Source organism: Portunus trituberculatus, chromosome 39, assembly GCF_017591435.1.
Source record: "Portunus trituberculatus isolate SZX2019 chromosome 39, ASM1759143v1, whole genome shotgun sequence".
NCBI classification, from domain to species: Eukaryota; Metazoa; Arthropoda; class Malacostraca; order Decapoda; family Portunidae; genus Portunus; species Portunus trituberculatus.
Window position 1 is genome coordinate 11,428,638 of NC_059293.1, and position 22,779 is coordinate 11,451,416.

Below are 22,779 nucleotides of genomic sequence, written 5' to 3' on the forward strand. Positions count from 1 at the left end.
CCATAGGGATAAAAAAGAAAATTTATTTGTAATTGTTTATCTAATTCTGTACTAAAGAGTAGTGACTGACAGCAATGCTATAACAGTCAATGTGTGACACAGAATTCATCGACACAAACAAGGTAATATTTGCTCACAAGATAAACTGTGTATGGAGTCCTCTCCTGCTACATTAGAAAAATGTAGCATGATGTGACTTTTGCAGCTTCTTTCTTGAGTGTTACCTTGCATGTGCAGGAAGTGTAAGGTGGAGAGAGAGAGAAAAAAAAGAATGGTATTTTATATACTATCAGGTATGCTTTAACTGATAACAAATGAATGCAGGTTTGGTGTCAGGCCAACTCCCACTCCCGGTAGTTTCTGCCAGTCCACTCAGCTTGTTTCCATCATTGTATCTGTTCCTGGAAACAACAAAACAACAATGGTGACAACACACACAAGGTAAAAACTTGAGATAATAAGGAAGAGATTAGTGAAGGAGGAAGGATAATAGAAGGGGAGGGAGAAAAAGGAGTGGGATACATATGCCTCAAGGCTGCCAGATACTTTTGATAAAGAAAAATGCATTTTCAACCAAAAGCATCAACAATAATACATCTAATGTATTATTGTTCAATAACACTGGAGTAATTAATTTTGTTAGCTAATGTTGCTGAAGTTGAAGAAGTTGAGGCAAGGTGCTTTGTTCCTCAATATTTCTCTCTTTGAAGGTGTTTTTGTTGCAGAGACATTAGGGATTTAAGTACCTTGCCTCAACTTCTGTCCCACTGTCTCAGGCAGTGGAGGACAGCAGCAACAGGCATTCCAGCACCTCAAGGGTTTACTCTCCCCAGAAAATGTGTTGGCTCACTTCGATCCTATCTTGTCCACTACCAAGATGAAATTAAGCGTCCCAGCAAGAGCAAATCCAAGACACGGACAGTAACTCTGTCTGGGTAGACTGAGCCATCTGTTTAAGTAGCCAGCACTATCAGGCTCAGCACCCCAAGCCATAGCCATGAGAGTCCTGCAGTGTGCCTTCCCGGCAGACAGTCATGTGGTAGAGAAGACTGCTGTAGGGCACTCATGCAGAGGTGGAGGGTGGAAGTCGGGGATGGGGAGGTCCACCTGTGGCTAGGGTCAGTTGCCAGTATGGGCAAGAATGTAGGTGGCCAGGGTGATCTGGGGTTGTCAGTACCCTGGGTGTGCACCATGTGTAGTTTCCTCTGTGTTGCACCCACCACATCACATGCCATCACCCTAGCTGTGCAGCAGGTGGTGATCTGCTGAACTTTTGTGGTTAGGGGCACTAGGCTGACCTTACTTTGCATGGCACGTGCACCAGTCCATCTTGGTGCTTAGTGTTTTGGTGCTCTCAGCATGGTTCTCATAGCATGTAATACAGGCACAGGACAGAGTAGTGGCACCTGCCGTGAGTTGTGTCATGGCCCGCATTATAATCAGCTTGGCCTGCATCCTCTCCTTTAAGAAGGCGGTGTTGGCTATGAAGAACAACCGTTAGTCAATTCAAACCGTGAGGTACTGGTAAGCTTTAGTCCCTGGACATGGAGATGCCAGGCCTGGATTTGCCGACACCACCATTGTGGCCAGGGACTTCTCAGCTGATATCCTCAGCCACAGTTCCTTGCACTTTCTGCTGATAGCATAGATGCCTGCTGCATTTGCCCCTGCCAGTGATGACAAGGGTCACTGCAGCAGCATAAGCCACTAATGAATGGGTGGAAGCTGAACAAAGCTTCCCATACTCTTTCAAGTATACCTACAGGTGCTATAGGTAAAAAACTGTCCTCCCTGCTGTTTTGGCTGTGCAGCTGAGGAGGGAGATGGTCTGAGCTTGGTGAGCTCCTTCAGTTTGGGGATGGATTGTATGTCTGCCTACTTTCACACAGATAGCAAGACAGCCTGCCATTCACAATGCATTAAGCATGGCTAGCAGCGTGGCGTCATTGTCACTCAACTGAACTCTTGAAGGGAGACAACATGCCTGGTGGAAGCTGGTCACTGGAATCTTGCTCTGTGAAGACAGTGACAAGCCTCTCTACCTCCTGTTGTGGGTGAGGGTGAGCAGGGTAGGGCAGCCTATGAGGCCATCCTCACACTTCTCTAGAGTAGGCCCAAGGATACATGGTGGCTAAAAGTGGAGTACCACTCCAGCACGTAGTGACTGACATCCTTGAACAGCATGGTGGGCATTGAGGTTGCCGGGCACAAGGAGGTTGTTGTGGGAAGAGAGGATGAGAAACTCTACCTCCAGCAGATACCACTGGCTCTGTGTATCTAATACACTAGGAGTGGGAGGCCTCCCATCTGCAACTTGAGAGCCAGAACCTCAATGCCATCACCACACTGCACTGGGATGGTGACCCTGCAGTGAGGGATGGTGCTGGTGCCCTCTGTGGTGGTGAGTGTGAAGTCCACCACTTGCCACTCAAAGTTGCCAAAGCTGGTCCCTGTGGATAGCATCCTCAGTAAATTGACGCTCTATCTTGGTGGTGGTTGGTTGAGTGGAGTGAATGCAGGCATGGGTCCCTCAGGTTGGGTGGAGGCTGGCAGTCACACTCGCAGATGGCAGTGGCTGTCTCTTGATGGAGAAGTGTGTCCAGATCCTCGAGCTTGTCAGAAGCATTGTTGGGGGCATCAGATACATCATCTGCACCATGATGCAGTTCACTGATACCTGGATCTCCTCAGTTAAAATGACAGGAATGTCATGGAGGGGGTTGCTCAGGGCCATGGCTCATCTTGCCATTGTCTGTGCTGAGCCCATGGCTGCGGGATCATCATGAGTGTTGGTGCTTGTATCCAGGTTCTGGGGTCTGGCTCTGCCACTAGGCTTGGGTGTTGGTTGAGGTGGTGCTGTTATTTGTCTCCCTGGTTCAGTTGCCAGATACACCTGAGTATCTTCCTTTCTAATCATGGACTGGCAATGAACAGGGGAGAGGACTTGGGATGGGCCAACTGGATCCCTCTTCCACTTTGGCAAGGAGTGTGCTGTGGGGTTGGAGTAGGTGGGAACCTGTGGCTGGACCCATATCGACCTGACTGGAGGTGAGGCAAGGCAAGGGAATGCCATTGCTGTTGTTGGTGGGACTGGCCATGTGGATGCTGGTGTTGCTCACAGTGCTGGGTGGCCTTCTATGATGCCTTGGGGTGCTGGAGTTTTTGTGGCACCTGGGACTGCTGCTGTCACTACTGGAGGGACCCAGGAAGCCAGCAGAGCCTTGAAGGTGAGCCTCTGCTGTACTGAGGAACAGGTACAGCAGGTAGAGCTCCAGCATCACCCTTTGTATCTTCTTGCTGGGGTCAAGGAGCATCCTGTTCTTGTTGGCATAGCGATGTTGTTGAGTATTTGTCCTTGAGCATGAAGATATACTTGCCTTGGAGGTTGGGCCACACCTCCATTCTCAGGTCAGTAAATTCTCTCTCTAGGGCAGTGATGGCTAGGTAGGCATTGCTGTGGTCCCCTGTGCTGCCCAGGTTGAACTTGGGCCTCAGGGTTTGCTGAGGGTGAGCTTGGTCAGTCCTGACAGTTGTCCTTTCTCATCACTGTCCTTCTGCTGTTTCTACCCCTTGTTGCTCCTGAGGGATAGCTCAAGTGGGACACAGTCACTGTTGCACTCCATCAAGTTGGGCTGTCCTTTTGGGTAGCATTTGGTACTATTGCTGCTGCTGTCCTCCAGCAGGTCACATTGGCAGTGGTAGGCTGCCTTCTTCAGAGTGGAGTCCTTATCCAGGGTTGCTAATGGAGACAGTGCCCTTGGTCTCTTACCTGTACTGTCACTGAACATCACTACTTTGCTGTTCACCACCAACAACCATGTAGCATAACCAGTAGAAAGGTCATGCAGATCAGAAAGTGACCTGACTTCACTAAGCCAGTGGAGGGAAGGACTGCATGTCCACTCATCTTGGTGGTCATAGGTCAATGTGGAGTGTCATTTATCTTGAGGAAAATAAGCACATTAGTGAGAAGGTGGCAAAGTAGATAAGGTGGTGAGCGTGGGATCAGGCAGACATCCACACGTAGGTTCGAATCCCACCAAGTACGACCTTGAAACTATGCCATTTGTCGAGTGGCTTAAAGTTACCTACATATCACCATGATACCCAGGTTTTAGGTGGTTACACGTGGTTACACACCAAAGATGCACTTGGGTGATAATATGGGTACCACTATAAATAAAATAGCCTGTGCCATTAATGGATGGAAGCTTAACAGTGCTTCCAATACTCTTCCAAGTTACCTACAGGTGCTATAGGCCAGAACATAAAAAAATTCATCAAGCAGGGGTACCCAAAGGATACCCTGGAACTGGAAGACAAGGTGCACAAGATTTTAGGGAGGAAGGTCAGACAGAAAGAGAAGAAATGACTGATCCTCCATGTGTCGGAGGAAACGCACACTTGGAGAGGCTCTCCACCACACTAACCAAAGTGTGGTGAGCACTGGAGGGTGGAAAATAAGTGAAGAACTTTACACAAGGCAGAAGAGCAGCCCTATCAGCATGGTATACTGAATCCCATGCAGTGGCTACGACATCAGCTACTACAATAAAACAAGCAGGGAGCTGGATACCAGAATAAAAAGAACACCGTGCTGGTGTGAGGCACAACACACATCCAGTGCCTTAATAAACTAAATGGACAGGATAGATCTACCAAACTGGAAGAATCCCAGTGTTGCATCGTGGCTTATGCAGGAAGAAGACAACACTAGAGGCCACACACATTTCCATCAACATAAACAACAATTAAAGAGTAAATGTGTGAGTGGCTCTAGCAGCAGCATTGTGTGTCATGAAGGACAAGGGCAGAACATATGGTGCCCTGTAGCCCAATCAGTGCACTATGAATCCAATATAACACATGTTGTCCACATAAAAGTGAAGAAATGATAACTGAACCATGAAAAAGTGGGAGCTCATTGAACTTATTTGTAGTGAATGAGTACCGACTCCAAATATCATAAAGATGAGAATTGTAAAAGTGAAATATCTAATGGTATGTCAAGGAAGACCTGCTGTACCAATGATGCCAGTTATCTTTGCTATCAATCCAGGTGGGTTCCAGGGATGATGACCAAATGGTTTGGCAGCCACACCCATCTGGAGAAGACATCAGTTATGGCCTCACTTCATACTAGATGAAGTTAATGAGCCTCGTGAGGATTTATCTTGCAAGAGGGAGGCACTGGACACATTGTGACAAAGTGGGTACATTAAAGGGAAACTGAACATAAGACAAAAGACTGCACTAGTGTATGGATCTGGGAACCCAAGAAGGTCAGAGGAGAGCAAACCACAAAGGTGTCTGGGGTAGTGAATATCCAGGGAAATGTCAACTTAATGGTAAGTGTTGTGATAGTTAACAGCTGTTACCTCAAAAGACAATAACAATAAATTTATACTGAGATACTACACAATATGTTAGGATGGAGAAAAATTGCTACAGATTACTGTTCACCAATTCCCAAGGCATGCTGAAAGTTATAAGGCATTAGTGCATAGCTGAGGGATGTGATGATACTATGGAAGAGGTTAATGCTTTTGGCTAAAATGATTCCCTCTCAAGAAAACCATGCTTTTTTTCTTCTGCCAAGGCATCCAATACTTATGATTATACCTTGTTTACTTAACCTATATTCCTGACGCCGAGGCGGGTTTAAAAGCTGGGCGCTGATTGGCTGCACCCCTCTCTCGCTAGCACCCACGGAGAGGCTGTGTCTCGTATGTCCAGTGAGAAATGTTTTTATTTTATATGCTGTAACTCACTTCATATAAGGGATAGCCAGATTTGGTTAACACCATGACTCAGCAGTGACTGTACAATCAAGATATATTGTAGAAAATTAACAAAAGAAAAAAGATAATGGTATTATGACGAGTTGAACTGCGACGATTTCATAAAAATGTTTATATCCTGTTTTGTTTTGCTCGTTATTTTCAAAGGATGTTCATTGAATGCTGAAATATATTATTGCATCATATAGAAAAAACTGTCATGAATACAATAGTGTTATCAGAATGCAGGTAAACCTCCACTTAACAAAAACACTTTGTCATTTGTAGCCACATGTTACTCGCCGCCGCTTACGGCGAGCTGCTCCACCACCACCAACACTACTACGGAGCGGCTCGCCGCAAGCCGCGGCGAGTAACATGTGGCTACAAATGACTATGTGTTTTCATTAAGTGGAGGTTTACCTGCATTCTGATAACACTATCGCGTTCATGGGAGTTTTTCCTATATGATGCAATAATACATTTCAGCATTCAATGAACATCCTTTGAAAATAACGAGCAAAACAAAACAGGATATATGGTGTTAACCAAATCTGGCTATCCCTTATATGAAGTGAGTTATAGCATATAAAATAAAAACATTTCTCACTGGACATACGAGACACAGCCTCTCCGTGGGTGCTAGTGAGAGAGGGGTGCAGCCAATCAGCGTCCAGCTTTTACACCAGCCTCAGCGCCAGGAATATAGGTTAAGTGAACAAGGTATACTACTGTATACATTTGAAACCAAACAAGTTCTATTTAGTAGTCAAGTCACATTCTTCAACATAACATGACACCCAAGGAATCATCACTCAAATAGTTCAACAATGATTTTTATGGGTCTCAAATTAAGCTGATTAGTTCTACCACAGCAAATTTCCTGTAACTATCAAAATAAATAATAGGTCTAGTTCCACATGTGATATGACATGATAACACATCTGGTATAACTTTTTTTTTACCCATGCAATCAAAGTTAATTGGAATGGTGATCCATAGTACATTATAAATTCTAATATGACACCCTTAAGCTACATTTTACCTTCATCAAACATAAATTCATCCTCATATTCCTTCAAGAACTTCTGGGATCTTTGTTCATCAATGAAAAGCTGATAAACTTTCTTGACATCTGGTATTGTTATCTGAAATAAAAATCTCAGTTGTAAGAACAACCTTTATCGTTTTTTAGTAAATTTATCCTTATAAATTCTACATGAAAAAATAATACAGCATTACCAACAGGAAATTATTTTCACTCAAAACATTTGACATCACAAGGGAATAATTTAGCAGTGTGTATGGCATGCAATGCATTTTATTCTCCTTATTAAAAGAAGCAATACCCAATATTACCTGTTTTTCTTTTCTCTTAATAGCAACAAGATTTGCCAACGTGATCAATTGGATGGCATATCGCAGGGATGTCTCCACACCAATCTTGGTCAACACAACTAACGCTTCATCTTGAATTTCACAGTCTTCCTCTTCACATCTGAAAAGAACACTTTTAAGTAAAATTTCCTTTGTGAATTTTAATGTATTTCATCATTAACCCTTTCCTTCCAGCAATCATATATATATATATAATTGCATCAATGCGTCCGTAGCGACGGCGATCATACTCGTAATCAAGAATTTTCGCGCTTCAATTTTGAGCTCCAAGCGCTGTTTCTCGAGTCAGATGGTGAGTGGAAGTGTCTAGCATATGTTTCCACATGTAGTGTTGTCACTAGCTCTGGAAATTTAGCGGTAACTAAGCTATTTTCCCATTCTCCGGGCGACACTTGGCAACCCCAGCGACCCACCGGGTGGAAAGCACCGTGATAAGTACGAAGAGACATCTGATAAGAGCAAAGGATCTCAGATCATAACTCACCATAGAGCAGGACAGAACATATTTATTTAGCAGTGCTTCTGAGTTTGAAGACAGTGACAGTGAATATTTAGAAGAAGAAACTGAACTATTATGACTACGGGTAATCTTCCTCAGAGGATGAGAGGATCAGGGCTTCCTACTGTACAAGGATGATTGTTCAATTTATTACTCCTACCTAGCTATAAATATCGTAGTATATGATAATCTACTAATAATAGTACGTCTCATTTGTAATTAACAACATAGTTACTTGAAATAAAATATTTTTTGTCAACTTACTTATTCCTTACAAGGATGCTGGAACCCAATTTGGTATATTTCTACATGATGAGTATCTTCATCGGAAGATAAGTCTGAGTCATCCTGCACATCAGGATAGTAGAAGAATCGGATGGTGAAAGATGTGGGGAGGAGAACATACTAAACATAACAGAGACTGAAGGTGGGGTATAAGGAGAGGAAAGTGAAGACAACCAGAGAGGTAAAGAGAAGGAAACTAAGGAGTTTAGAGGACTTTGAGGTGATGGAGGAGTGTGAAGTGGTGGTGTGTGGGAGCGAGAAGGAGGGACTTCAGGGGAGGGAGTGCGAAGTCAAGGTGTGAAGGAAAGAGAAGGAGGGATTTCAGAGGGAGTTCGAATAAGTGAAGTATTGGAGAGAGAACGAGGGACTTCATGGGAGGGAGTACGAACTAGAGGTTGGGAGGGAGGAGTGTGGGACAGAAGAGAGATCACAGGGGAGGGAGGAGAGTGAAGAAGTGAAGTGTAGGAGGGAGAAGGAGAAATTTGAGGGGGTGAAGGAGGTGCAGGAGACGATTCCTTGGGCAGTATTTGCGCCATGACTAACTTGCAGAGACTGATATAATTGGCTTCCGCTGCTTCTTGCCAGCTATTTTTGCAACATACCCTAAATTTTCGAATATATCTGTAATTCTTCTCAATTCTCAGAGCATATTTTATATAAAGTCACTTATTATGTTTCTCCTCCTCTTGTACAGGAAAGTGAAAAAAAAATATTACCTATCATTCATTTATGTTCATTTTTTCATTATCTTCGATTTTATAATAAAATGGTAGAAGGTAACTTGTCAGAGAGAGAGAGAGAGAGAGAGAGAGAGAGAGAGAGAGAGAGAGAGAGAGAGAGAGAGAGAGAGAGAGAGAGAGAGAGAGAGAGAGAGAGAGAGAGAGAGTGCGCGGTGTCATCGCTCTCTGGGCTGTTTCTGGTTGATGGATCACACAGCGGGAGGAGGAGGAATCCTTGATAAGGCATAAACTGAACTTTCAGAGGTCACATCGAGCTACAAAGTACATCATTGTATTCAGAATAACAAAGAGAAAATAATAATTATTATTCAAACAGTTTTCTGACAATTTCTAGGTTTACCATTTTAGCCGTCATAGCAAACGGGAAAATAGTTTAAGCGCCGGAAGGAAAGGGTTAAGAGAATATTAATTTCTACTTACATTTGTCTTTTCATGTCTGAACCAAAGAAATAAATTTCCTGTCTTAATCATAGAAAGAGAAACAGATTCTAAAATTAGGGAATGTGGCAAATGAAGGAAGAAAGTAGCTGCAAGTTGATCTACACAATCAAAAATGAATTCTATATTTTTTTTCAATGCAAATACATTCAATCCTTGCTGTACTTTATCATCTTCAAAGCTTTTTGTAGACCTAGCATTTCTAATGCATTTAAACCGCCGTGGTACAGTGAAACCATGCGTGCTTTGAAGTCCGCCAGGTCTCTGAGCGCACGGGTTCGAATCCTGTCCACAGTCTGAGTGTAGGTTGGGCTTCCTCACTCGGGGCAACGGTTTCCTAGCGGGTGGGCTTTGAGATAGGAGGCAGCCCAAAAAAGTACTCCCTTTAGCCCATAAATTTTGTGAAAAGCCCACATGGTGGGAAAAAAAAAAAAAAAAAAAAAAAAAAAAACGTGGTATCTGAATGCATTAACAGATCCAGTATTTACCAAAAAATCACGAAAAGCAAATCTACACTGGGATGGAAATCCAACCATCACTACATACAGACCTGATTTTTAAGATTTCTTTGATTTCCTTCTCCTGGTATGGAACGGTCTTAATGATGATCATTCTGTCCAGCATGTCGATGGGTATGCCGTGTGGGGACATGTTCTGGGTGCCTCTGATGCGCGTGATGCCTCGGTTGGTGGCCACTATCACCACAGGGGCCATATCGTCTTCTAAGGCTCGGTTCAGGAAGGAGAAACACTCAATGTCCAACATGTGTACCTAAAAAATGTTAGTCTTGCTTTGATAAAATGTAATGTACTTGATACAAAAGAGAAGGGAGGAGGGAGGGCACTCAGTAAGAGTGAGTCAGTTCCATTACTCATCAACCATTATGTCTCCAATAACTCATATTGACTTTCACAAAGCACAATACAGATTATGAAGTTACTAATAACTACATTGTGCCAGCTTTAAGTGGAGTGAAATTGAAATATCGATCAATGCATTCTCATGCCAGCATATTTCAGATAGAGCTAAAAACACTTACACATCCAGCTTTAGTAGGTATATACATGATTTAGTTTTTGAGCCATGTCCCTTCAATTTTACCGGTATACCAAATATTTGTTACATGTGGGGGTTATGTTCTGCAAAAAGCTTGCATAATATAAATTCACTTATATTGATCTTATCCCATTAATTATAGGGGGGTTATGTTCCACAACTTATTTTAAAATCACAACTATTCATTCAGGCACTGTTTGAGACACATTAGAATTATACACCTTAAGGCCTCCAATTTATGTCAAAAAGACTAAATAATCCTGATACACTAGTTATGGAGGAAAAAGCCTATACTTGACTTGGTTCACCCTTGAATAAGCTATAGAGGAATGGTTCTCAAAGTGGTTGATGACTATCGAGGGGATTGATGAATAACTGGGGAACAGTAAATATTACTGTTGGCATTGAAGGGATCATTGAAACTTCCATTTGGAAAATTTATAATCTACATTATAATTTGTAAAAATTTGAAGAAAATCAGGTATTAGATTAAAAAATAAAAAAGTTCTTGAATTCAAACCACGAGTAATTATTTTTTAGTAATCAGTCTTGAGGAATTTAAGCAGTGGTGGCAAGTGGCAACACTACCTTCAACCTTCAAGAGAGAAGCATCAAGAAACCTTGCTAACTAAACTGGCCATTGTTTTGAATACGCCATGTTCTTTTTCTTTTTGGAGTGGCAAATAGTGGCTTTTATTCTGTGTTTTTTTTCCCTTGGTTGCCATCACTGATGTAAGTAAAACACTACTACTGCACAGGGTTTTTGTCACTGGAATTATTTTCCTAAATAAAAAGATAGTGGGTCCTTGGAAATTTTGAAACTTCATTGTGGGGGAGGGAGGGAGGGTTGATGAGTTAAAAAAGAGCCCCAGCTATAGAGATAAGATGACTCATAAGCATAAATATACATATACAGTAAAACCTCGCTTGACGAACGTCTCTAAGGACGAACAATTCGGGAGACGACCAAAAAATCTGTCAATATATCGACCCAGGGGACGAACGATACTTTGGGGGACGAACATGGTTAAACGGCTCGCCGGCAGGCTAGCCGTTTGTGTGATAGCTAACCCGGCTATCACACAACAACAAAACAAAATATAAGCACAAAAGAAAATAGAAACAGGAACATACGAATAATATTACATAACATAATCTCCGTGCCACCACGATTTTCTCCTGTTTTTCCTGGGCATGGTGATGTTACCGGCGCGCTCTACTGTAGCTTCCTCGGCGTTATCCTCACTGCTCTGGTGGCTCTCAGTGTTGCTGTCATCATCATCCTGGCCATGTCCAGGTACTGCAGATTGTGGCACATCCATCGCAGCTGTTTCCTCGCTCGCCTGGCAAGGAACATTGCCCTACTGCCCGCTCCTCTCACACTGAGCATTACCTCCGAAGATCAAAGGAACTTCCTGGCCACGTGCCTTTAACTTCCCTTCTTGGAAGTCCAAACTTGCTCCCACATGCGTGAGGAAGTCAATCCCCAGCAGGCAAGGGTCTTCCAAGGCAGAGACGAAGACTGGCAATCTTTCCATGTTTCCCACGCCGATGTTCACTATAACGGGGCCCCACATAGCGGCACTGACTTGTGACGCTACACAGCTGTTGTGTAGCTCTGGCACGCTGCGCACATCCAAAGTCCTCTCTCATGACTGTCTTCTCGGATCTTGTCTGTCTTCCTCCCCATCCTCCTCTCCTCCATTCCATCATGCCATCAACGTCCAGTCTCTCAAGTAAATAACCTTTTCTTTTTTATTCATTTTATTATCATTTTGATAGCATTTAGGTAAGTAAAACAATTTAGGCTTTTTATAATTATTTCGTTCATGTCATGCATACATTAAAGGTATTTTGAATGGGTTTTATGGACAAAAGTATGATTTTTTTTTTTGGTCTGGAACGGATTAATGGTATTTCAATACATTCTTATGGGAAAAATTGACCCAGGGGACGAACAAATCGGGTGACGAACAGGATTTAGGAATGAATTATGGTCGTGAGCTGAGGTTTTACTGTAAATGTAATCTTTAGGCATATAACAACAAACTTACATGCACAATGCTGTGATGATAGTATGAACGGACAGTGTTGGCAGTGTGGCACTCACCTCATCCACAAAGAGAACACCAGGGACCAGTTCTGCCTTTCCTTCCTCCCGCCACTCTGCTACTTTGGCGTTGATCTGCTGCCGCACCTCTCCCTTGATCTCACCAGTGTCTCCTGCAGATTCAGAATTGAGGACTGAGAACAACAAACACAGAGAGGCTGGGTGTTCAGGGAAAGCTACTTGTGAATAACCAAAGTTTGATAGAGGAAAATTCTAAAAAAATCCATATTCCAGGTAGTAAGTAAAGGAACATATTGTTATGTACACTTACAAAAAAAGTACAGTGTCAGAGCCTACACAGTATTATGTAAGAAAATATTAAAAATTTTTGCTTCAGTACATCCTTGCAAATATATGTCACATCAGGGTCTATTAAGATCTATAACACATTTTAATCAAAACACCATCAAAGCAATTCTTAGTCTGGATGACGTCTACTGCAATTTTCACAATACACACACACACACACACACCTGAGAAGAGAGCAAGAAAGCCTTGAGTTCTGTTGTTGATGACGTCTATCTCATGCAGCGTGACAGTGTGTACCACTTCCTTTCTCTTCTGTAATTCTCCTTCTGGACACTGAACGAACCTGTCAACACAATCAATCTTATGGTTCTGGACACATCTTTAAAGGCTAGCAATGCTTAAATTCACATAATGTGACCAAAAATCTCCACATAACAAAGGAAACACAAGTCTCACCTGGTTTGGGGTCCTGTGGCATCATAATCACGAGCCCGTGTGAATGAGCGACCTAACTTGGTGATCTTGCCTGTAGCCTTGTCAATGGTTATCACATCACCAGCCTGGACCTGTGGAAAGGAACAAGTCATACTAGCTATTGGAATGTGGCAACCCCAAGTGTCAGTAAATTTGAAAGAGAAAGCATCTTTGCACTCAGAAGTTTGAAATTAGAAATTTTTTCTTTGCAAGTAAGATGTTTGTATGTTTTAAATCGCATTTCTTCTTTAACCCCTTCCTCGGCAGAAATGAGTATACTCGTTTTCACTTGTTCCATTTTCCGTCTTTGACGAGTATACTCGTCTAAAACTACGACCTTCAAAAATCAGCCACAGACATATATACTCATCGATTCTGAGCCTTTCTAAGCCATTCTATGCGTGAAATGAGTATTTTCGTCAAATCATACGCCTGGCAGAGGCAACAGGATGGAGCGGTGGGATTTCAAGGACACTTTTACTAGACTTGCTCCGGCAACCACTGTCGTCGCATGGGTGTTGTTTTCATCCACATTACCACTCATGTTTTGTACCCTTTTCAAATAATTTACACCCCAAATGTCTAGTTCTGAGGAAGATAGCGAATATGAACCTTCCCTCTGAAGCTTGAATACTTATGATGACACTGCCAGTTCATCAGACAATGAATATTTCTCGACAAGTGTGGAGGAGGAGGAGGAGGAGGAGGAGGAGGAGAGCTTGAAGTTTATAGGAAGACGAGTTAACTCGTATATGTCTACAAAGGTATCTTCAAAATAAAAAGTTAACCACAAAAATGGGGGAAAACAGTAATTACAAGCTGTTTTCATAATCAGCATGAAAAATACTAGTGTCGACCTGGGTAACTTGGACCAGGTTTTGACAAACTTTGATACTGTTCCCACATTTATTAAGATAAACTTACAAAAATTTTATGAAAACATAAGCAAGTTATTGCCTTTAAATCACTAAAAAAAAAAAAATCATTCATAGCAGATTCTTCAGCTTTGAAGTAATAAGTGTGGTTCACAGTTATCAAAAAGACAGGGTAATGTGAACCCCCCACCGGGGTAAACTGAACCACCCATAGGGTAATTTGAACCACCCTTTATAAATGAAAAAAAAAAAAAAAAAAAAAAAAAAAAAAAAAAAATGTATATATAAAAATGGATATAATTTCTCAAAAAAATAAAGTTTTACTTCATAAACATTGAGCCTTTCACATTCAAAATAACAAAATCAATGGCAAGAAACAGTGTAGAACAAAAAACTGTTACTCATAGACTACATAGCCTACTCATTTACTTGGCTACTTTAGCCAATGTTTTGGTGTAACACTTGAAGTTATTGTATTCAGTAAGAAGATTATTTATTCTGAATGTGAAAGGTACTTTTATAAGGTCCCTATGAAGTGATACATAAGCATATAATAAGCAGATTATATGCATATATATTACTAATGGGCACTCCTAGCAGATGAAAGAGGATCAGCTGAGTAAAAACAGGGTATAGGCTCAGGGTGTCAAAAGACTGGTCACGTTAATTTTCCTTCCCACTCTGCAGGCTAGCGAGCAACAGGGAGCTGATTTTTTGTATAAAAATACTGCTCATTGGTTTCCACATTCATTTTTCTATAGATTATTGAGCTCGCTATCGCTCGCTAGCCTGTAGAGAGAGTGTGAGCGGACAATTCCTAGCTTTTTGAAGTCCTTTATAGGCTTATAGTCTTCATTAAAATTTCCTAAATTACCCTAATTATCCTAATAATCATTATTGGGTATATAATGAGTCTAAGCAATCCCCTTTATAAGCCAAAGATGGCACAGGGCAAAATATTAATGCATATTCTCAAAATATAAACAATTGCGCACTAAAAACTACCGGTTCGATTTCCCCCGGCCGCATTTTCCTTACCAGGGTAAATTGAACCAAAAAGTGAGCGTTAATTGTGAGAAAACGAAGCTAAATAAAGTATTGCTGATGAAATCATGTTAAAGTAGAGGTAAAACACTCTATAATCATCAATTTGGAAGAGGATAGTTAGCCGCGTCTGACCGCCACAACAAAGTTCGCCAAAACCGCTGATTTGGTAAAACAAACTTTGCCGCACTTTTTTTTTGGCTACGATTCAGTGCTTTCAGTCATACAATTGTAAATTCTTTCCTGTATCGATTTTTTTTTTTTATCAAACCTGCACAAGAAATGTGAAAATAGTTACTTTCTATCGTGAAATGCTCAAAACTTCAAAAAGAAATTTATATATGAATTTATTGTAAATAAGAATGAGGCGGTCCGAATTGTACCGGCTTGTTGGACGGTCCAATTTTCCCCGGTCGACACTATATAGAACCAAAATAAAAAAATTAGTCTGAAAAAGAAACATTTAAAAAAAAATTGTTGGGGAAGGGGTTAAAGGCCTTTTATTTAGTGTTTCAAATATTGATTATTTTAGATTAATAGACTATGCAACCCTATAAAATTGTGAATTTCTAATGTGGCCCTTGCACTGAAAAGTTTGACTACCCCTGGTCCAACTCCTATCCCCCTTCCTTGCAACCTTACCTTCTCCTTTGTCAGGGACTCTATCAACTTGTTCCCGAGGTCATAGATTGTCTCCATCTCTGTAGTCTTGAGTGTCAGCTTGCCCACCTTGGCACCGGTACCTGTGGCAGGCCGGTCAATCTGCACTTCCACTACCTCACCCTCGATGATCTCAGTCTCCTCTTTGATGCGCACACCAATGGATCGCCTGAAGGCTTGTGTCAGCACCTCAGTCTTGGACATACCCAGGCTGGTGTGATGATGTCCCAAAGATCACACTTTGATTAAGATATGATGATGAATACAAATGCAAACACACACACACACACACACACACTTTTTGGCCATATGCAACAACAAAAAACACTGGTATTCATTGATAAAGAGAGCAGTGTGGGAAAAAAAATTTAAAGAAAAGAAAAGAAATAAATGATGAAAGTAAATTATAAATAGAAAATTGGACTTGACATGGTCCAGCAAAAATGTAATTACTCAAAAACATGGAAATGCACACCCAGTCTACCTGCAACTATTCATTACACACCCTCTGGCTCTCACCTGTATATTTCTGAGGCAGAGATAGCAGTGAAAGGAGTGTCTGAGCCAAGAGACTGTGCAAGTCCCAGGGCAATGGCTGTCTTGCCTGTGCCTGGCTGGCCAGCTATTAGTACTGCCTGCCCTGCCAGCTTGGCCTCCTTGATCATGTTCTGCACCACTCCCGCTGCACGCCGAGCCTGTGAATAGTGAAATAATTATTATACAAATTGGGTTAATATATATATATATATATATATATATATATATATATATATATATATATATATATATATATATATATATATATATATCACATTATCAAGAAATATTTTTTTTCAATTAATGGAAATGTATGTAGAAAAATTTACATCCATACTATCCATGACTGATATGCTCAGTAAATATTGATTGATAATGTGTATTTTGTGGTTAGTTGCTTTCTCCCTCTGGCCCATATTCTCTAAATGAGTCTAGGTGATTACCCCCTGACCTTTATCCCTCTTAGGTGATTTTCCCCCTGGCCTTCACCCCCCTTAGGTTATTTCCACCCCGGCCTTTAACACCCCAGGAACATCCCATTCGTGATTCCCCTTGCCCAACCCAGTCTCCCCTCCCAACTACATATAATTCATCATAGAAATGCATCATGCATGATTGCGAAATGACTATCGTGTCGTGGACAATACGAATATTTGGTAAGAGAAATCCACAACGAAAGTTAAAATGTTCTTTACTTTTAACACAAAAATATGAAAGGGAAGTTACACTAAGATTATCTTTAAATTTAAATGACACTAAGGCATTACATCTTTATTACATAATTGCTGACATTGTTAATACTCTGATCTTTGTAATAAAATATAAATAATAAAATACTGCACATTTCAAATCATGTTTCTCACAGATGAAAATTGTGAGCGATTCCTCTGAGGTAGTTGATAATAGGGCAATTTACAAAGTCATGACCAACCACGGCGAGGTGCTGCTTGGGTGTTTCATGAGCACCTTGGGCAATCATAAAGGGGGTATCTAAATCCCCCATGGGGGTTAAAGGCCTGGGGGTAAATAACCTTAGGGGGGGTAAATCACCAGTGGGGAAATGGCCTGTTACCTCACTAAACATTCAGCTATCTCACCACAGCTATTTGCAATGGTCACAAGATTGGCTGCCCTCACAATCATGTTTCTCATGTCCATAATGTAGAAAACTTGTTAATCTTTCACAACCATAAAACACTGAAAAAGTTTCACTTCACCTAGAGCCTTTTGAACATAGTGAAGATGAAGAGCACCAACGTTTCAAAATACAGACCTCTCCCAAACAGCTCCTGTCCCCATCCCCCATCTCAGCTCACCTTGATCTGGCCCACCATGCCCTGCGCCGAGGCCTTGGGAGTGAGGTCATCAGTCAGCCCCAGGCCCCGGATGTGAGAGTGAGCTCCAATGCGCTCAATCTTGGTCATTTCATGTTCCTCGCTGGCTGCCAAGCTTACCTGTGAAAGGGAATGTAAGATAATGAAGAGCAGGATGCATTAATTATTCTTTGTCATTACATTCAGACCCTGCTCCACCAACTAGTGGCGCTCTGCAGAGCGCATATGTTACTGTTCCACATGCATACATTTCAGAGCTTGTTTTTGTCTCAAATTTGGATATGGGCACTCTAGTTCTTACTAAATTGTCAGATACCACAATGAGATTGTGTAGATGTCAGATTCATGTATGTTAGTATATAAGTATACATGTATATACAAGTATAACAATATGTGGAAGTCTCAGCTGACTGTAGGTTACCATTCAAATATATCAAAATATTATCATCATTATTATTTAATAGAACAAATGGTAAAAAAAAGTTCTAAAAGAACATAACTTATTGTTTGCAATTCATTAATGACAAAGACACCAAAATGACATGGTTAGAAGAATATAAAAATTAAAATGTAGTAATTGAAAAATGAAAGTATAAAACACAAATACAAGATATTGTTTGCAATTCACAATTAACAAACCAAAAATTACAAAAAGCAAGGTTATAAACTAGAAATTATAATGCAATAATTGAAAAACAAAAGTATAAAAAGCCTCAAACCACAAAATTCACCCACAGCTAACATTAAAACAAGAACATTCACATATTATTGCCAGTATAATGAAAAACTGCCTCCATAAAGTTTCCAGCAGATCTATGGCCACTAGAAAATTAGTCCCAAGTTTTACAAGTTGTCCAGAATGCTTCGTATATATTTTTTTTTTTTTTTATTGGTGTCACAATATATATCTTTTAATAAATGCACTTGTAGTGTTACAAACCTTGTTGCATTATGCAAATGTTTGTAATATGATTATGTATCATATTAAGGTTCTTTAGTCCTCATACCTTTCCTTCAGTTTCTTTTACATTCATCACAGCTGTTTGTTTCCAATATTATTTGTCATTTTTCCTTTGTAGAAATTTTGGTACATATATATCAGCAATTTTGTACTAGAAGTACTTATGCATATTTAGTTCCATAAATTTTCTAGGTTATATATTTGTTTCTTGATACAGTGAGCAACTTTACAAAAGTGCATTGTTAAATTATTAGTGTGTGCTTTATGGGAGTAAAGGAGTGTGGGCTGTAGAGGACTGTACCAGCATAGAGAAGATTAATTTAAGAACAGTGGAGTGGAGACTCAATACTGAACTTAATTCACTCCAAATAGCTGTTTGAGTTTCAAAAAGTTTGACTAACAATACCTATAAATCAGGTCATTTGTTCTAATCTTAGCAAAACCTCAAGTTTATAAAAAAATCAATGCAATTTTTTTTATCATTGATTTGTACATACTGTAAATGAAGGCTGGTGATTGACAATGTAGAAGAGGAGGCAGGGGATTAGGATAACATTTTGTCCGACCAGTTTTCCCCTAAAGTAATTAAAAAGTTTATAATGAGGCAAAATAACAGCTTTTCATGTTGCTTTGATGACATCATGAAATGCAAAAACTTAAAAAAATGACCTCATGAAGTATGGAGAAAAAAAAAAAAAAAAAAAAAAAAAAAAAAGGAATTCTCTACATTTCTTCAGGTATCTTTTAAGTATATATATTCTACATATATATATATATATATATATATATATATATATATATATATATATATATATATATATATATATATATATATAAGTACATTTAAAAAAAAAAAACTTGAGATAAGGTCTGTATGGCATTTTGAATGCAACTCTATACATGCTATCATTACTCTATCACATTCATATCCATACACATCAAAGACAACCAGTAGCTTATAATATTCTGAAAACCTCTAGTCATAAATCATGTAACTTTTTTTTCAATGAATTTTTCAAATCTTGGCTGCAACATGCCCTTAATGACTTTAATGTCGCGAGTGTGTATACATGGGGAGACTCTGGGTCATCTTAATCACTTTAATGTTGCAGGATGGGGATAAATGTGTGTGTGTGTGTGTGTGTGTGTGTGTGTGTGTGTGTGTGTGTGTGTGTGTGTGTGTGTGTGTGTGTGTGTGTGTGTGTGTGTGTGTGTGTGTGTGTGTATTTACCTAGTTGTAGTTTTACAGGGCCTGGGCTTTATGCTCGTGTGGCCCCGTCTCCATATCTACACTTATCCAATCTTACTTTAAAAGTGTGCACACTCGTTGCAGACACTACTTCTTCATCTAAACTGTTCCACGTCTCAATACAATATATTTTTTAATATCTCTCAGACATCTTCCTTTTCTCAGCTTATTACTATGCGATCTTGTGCTTCGGATGTCGTATTCTTCTCTCAGGATCAGTTTCTCATTATCCACTTGGTCCATTCCGTTGATCAATTTATAAACTTGTATCAGGTCTCCTCTCTCCCTTCTTTGTTCCAGGGTTGGTAGATCCATAGCCTTTAGTCTCTCCTCATATGTCATCCCTTCAAATTCTGGAACCATTCTTGACACTATTTTTCGTAGCCTCTCCAATTTCCTTATGTGTTTCTTTTTATGAGGGGTCCACACTACTCCTGCATATTCCAATCTGGGTCTTATTATAGTACTTATCAATTTCTTCATCATTTCTTTGTCCATGTAGTGAAATGCTACTCCAATATTCCTTAGCAAATTATATGTTTCTCTGAAAATTCTATCAATATGGCTTACTGGTTGATTGTTTTCTTCCATCGTCACTCCCAAGTCCTTTTCCTTCTTTACTTTTTCTAGTTCTACTCCATCTCCCATCTTATAGATTCCCACTGGTCGTCTTTCACTCTTTCCCATTTCCATGACATGGCTTTTGTCCACATTGAATTTCATCTCCCATTTTTACTCCATTTCCAGATCTTGTTTAAGTCTTCCTGCAGTATTTCACAATCCTCTTTTTGTTTTATGACTCTGCACAGTTTCGCATCATCCGCAAACAGATTTATGTAGCTGTTCACTCCTCTGGCATGTCGTTTATATATACGAGAAAAGTATTGGTGCCAATACTGACCCCTGTGGCACTCCGCTGTCTACTGCTCTCCACTTGGACTTCATATCTTTAACTACCATCCTTATTTCTCTCCCCCTCAAGTAATTTTCATCCATCTCAATGTGCTTCCTTTTAAGCCACCCTTCTCCTCTAACTTCCATAGTAATCTTTCATGTGGCACTTTATCAAATGCCTTTTTTAAATCTAAATAAATACAGTCAATCCATCCTCTCTCTTGTACTTTATCAACTATTCTAGAGTAGAAACTCAATAAATTTGTTACACATGACCGACCTTTTCTAAAACCAAATTGGCTATTTGATAATAATTTGTTGTCTTCAAGAAACTCAATCCATTGTTTCTTTATTACTCTTTCACACATCTTGCATATTACACTAGTTAGTGATACCGGTCTGTAATTTAAAGGTTCTTCCTTCCTTCCGCTCTTATATATGGGAACCACCTCAGCTCTTTTCCATTCTACTGGTACTGTTCCATTTTCTATTGAGCATTTTATGATGTTGTATATAGGACTTGCTAGTTCTTCCCTACATTCTTTCAGTATTCTGCCTGAGACTTCATCCGGTCCCATTGCCTTCTCCTCATCCAATTCCGTCATCAACTTTTTATTTCAAGCTTGGTTACTTTAACCTCTTTCATATGGACAATGTCTCTATTACTCTGTGGTCTTTCAAATTTGGATTCCTTAGTAAAGACCTCATGAAATTTACTATTTAACAGTTCTGCCATACCTTTTGGGTCTTCCACCATCCCATTCTCTCCTTTTAACCTTTCTATTGTTTCATTTTGCCTTATTTTTCCATTTATGAATCTGTAGAACAATTTTGGTTGTTCTTTACATTTTTCGACAATGTCCTTTTCATTGTTCCTTTCTTCTTCCTTTCTCACCTTAGCATATTCATTTCTTGCTGTTTTGTGTGTGTGTGTGTGTGTGTGTGTGTGTGTGTGTGTGTGTGTGTGTGTGTGTGTGGGCGAGACTTTGGGTTGTCTTAATCACTTACGTTAACATTATTTTAACTGTAAAGAAAATGCTAAGGAGAAAGAGATTCTATCGTATACACACACCACACGTTCTAACAGTGCAACAGAGAGAGAGAGAGAGAGAGAGAGAGAGAGAGAGAGAGAGAGAGAGAGAGAGAGAGAGAGAGAGAGAGAGAGTCTTTCGTTATACTGGCAACAGTATACATCTGGCTGAGATCTGGCGACCGATGGCAACCCAAACCCGCGCAGCTGAGAGGTAGGTGACGGGGTAACTGTTCTGTGATAGTGCCTGCTATTCTAACCTATCCTAACCAGGAAGAGGGGCAGAGTGGTGCCATAAGTCCCCGCTGCATTATTCTAACCTAACCTAACCAATGAAAAACCTATCCTAACCATGGGGGCTGCTCTCCCAGTGGACCGCCCCATTATGACACCTACCAGACTACAAGCACCTGTATGGGACACACAAGGTAGGGGCGCCCACTAAATAGAACCACAAGAAACAATGTATTGTGCATAAGTGCTTCATTACTAAACGTGAATGATTTACAGCTTCGTTAGGAGGTGCTGTTGCTAAACCAATCCCAATTTTCTTCTACCATCCAATTTACACGCCTCTAGGTAGGCAAGACAATAGTGCCTGAGACCCTGACTGCAAACTCCACATGGACCAATTGAGAAGTCAGTCGGCACATTCACAACAGTATCCATGGCTACTCAGCTCTTGTCAGTGGTGCAGCAACCCTCAGTTCACGCCACACCTGCAAACTAGCGCGTTAATGATAAAAATAAGAGTAACTCACCCCCGCCATGATGCCGCGTGGTACTCCTGAGTGTTGTGAAGGACTGGGCGGCGATGGCTGGTGCGCCGGGACGCCGCCCGCTCATTGGCTCAGATAGTTAGTCGGTCAGCTCTGTCTTTGCAACGGCTCGCTACATTTTTATCCTACCAGCTGGTACATAGTCACTTGGATTAATTATCTAAGTTCCACGAAAACTTGAGCTAAACATCACATGATACCATAAATAAAGTGACACCAATAACCTCACGGGAAACTTTACCTAAGCCTACACAGGGCGCTAAACACAATACGGATTATTCTAAATACCTCGCAGTTACTAGATTTCGAGGATTTTAAACTTCCAGACACTCAATTCGATGCATATAAAACCATTCTTACAGAATAAAGCATAAAAACACAGGAAAC

General features: G+C 40.6%; 1 protein-coding gene across 1 annotated transcript; it reads right to left on the bottom strand.

Annotated features, from left to right (window-relative positions):
- Positions 1 to 21: 21 nt before the first annotated feature.
- On the bottom strand, positions 22 to 22,523 carry LOC123515763 (ruvB-like 2). The gene is made up of 11 exons (XM_045274620.1): positions 22,375 to 22,523; positions 17,462 to 17,599; positions 16,128 to 16,303; positions 15,591 to 15,819; positions 13,012 to 13,121; positions 12,780 to 12,898; positions 12,307 to 12,419; positions 9,691 to 9,911; positions 7,140 to 7,278; positions 6,826 to 6,928; positions 22 to 401 (listed from the first exon to the last, which is right to left on the bottom strand). Exons 1-11 carry the CDS (start codon positions 22,381 to 22,383, stop codon positions 373 to 375), a joined length of 1,386 nt encoding a protein of 461 aa, XP_045130555.1. The 5' UTR covers positions 22,384 to 22,523; the 3' UTR covers positions 22 to 372.
- Between the last annotated feature and the right edge of the window lie 256 nt (positions 22,524 to 22,779).

Excerpts from the sequence above, each read along its gene's own strand:
- LOC123515763 (XM_045274620.1), bottom strand. Across the intron at positions 12,420-12,779 it reads CTTTCTTGCTCTCTTCTCAG|GAGACACTGGTGAGATCAAG; the intron begins GTGTGTGTGTGT and ends CTGAATCTGCAG. Across the intron at positions 402-6,825 it reads TGAATTTATGTTTGATGAAG|GAACAGATACAATGATGGAA; the intron begins GTAAAATGTAGC and ends TGTTGTTTCCAG.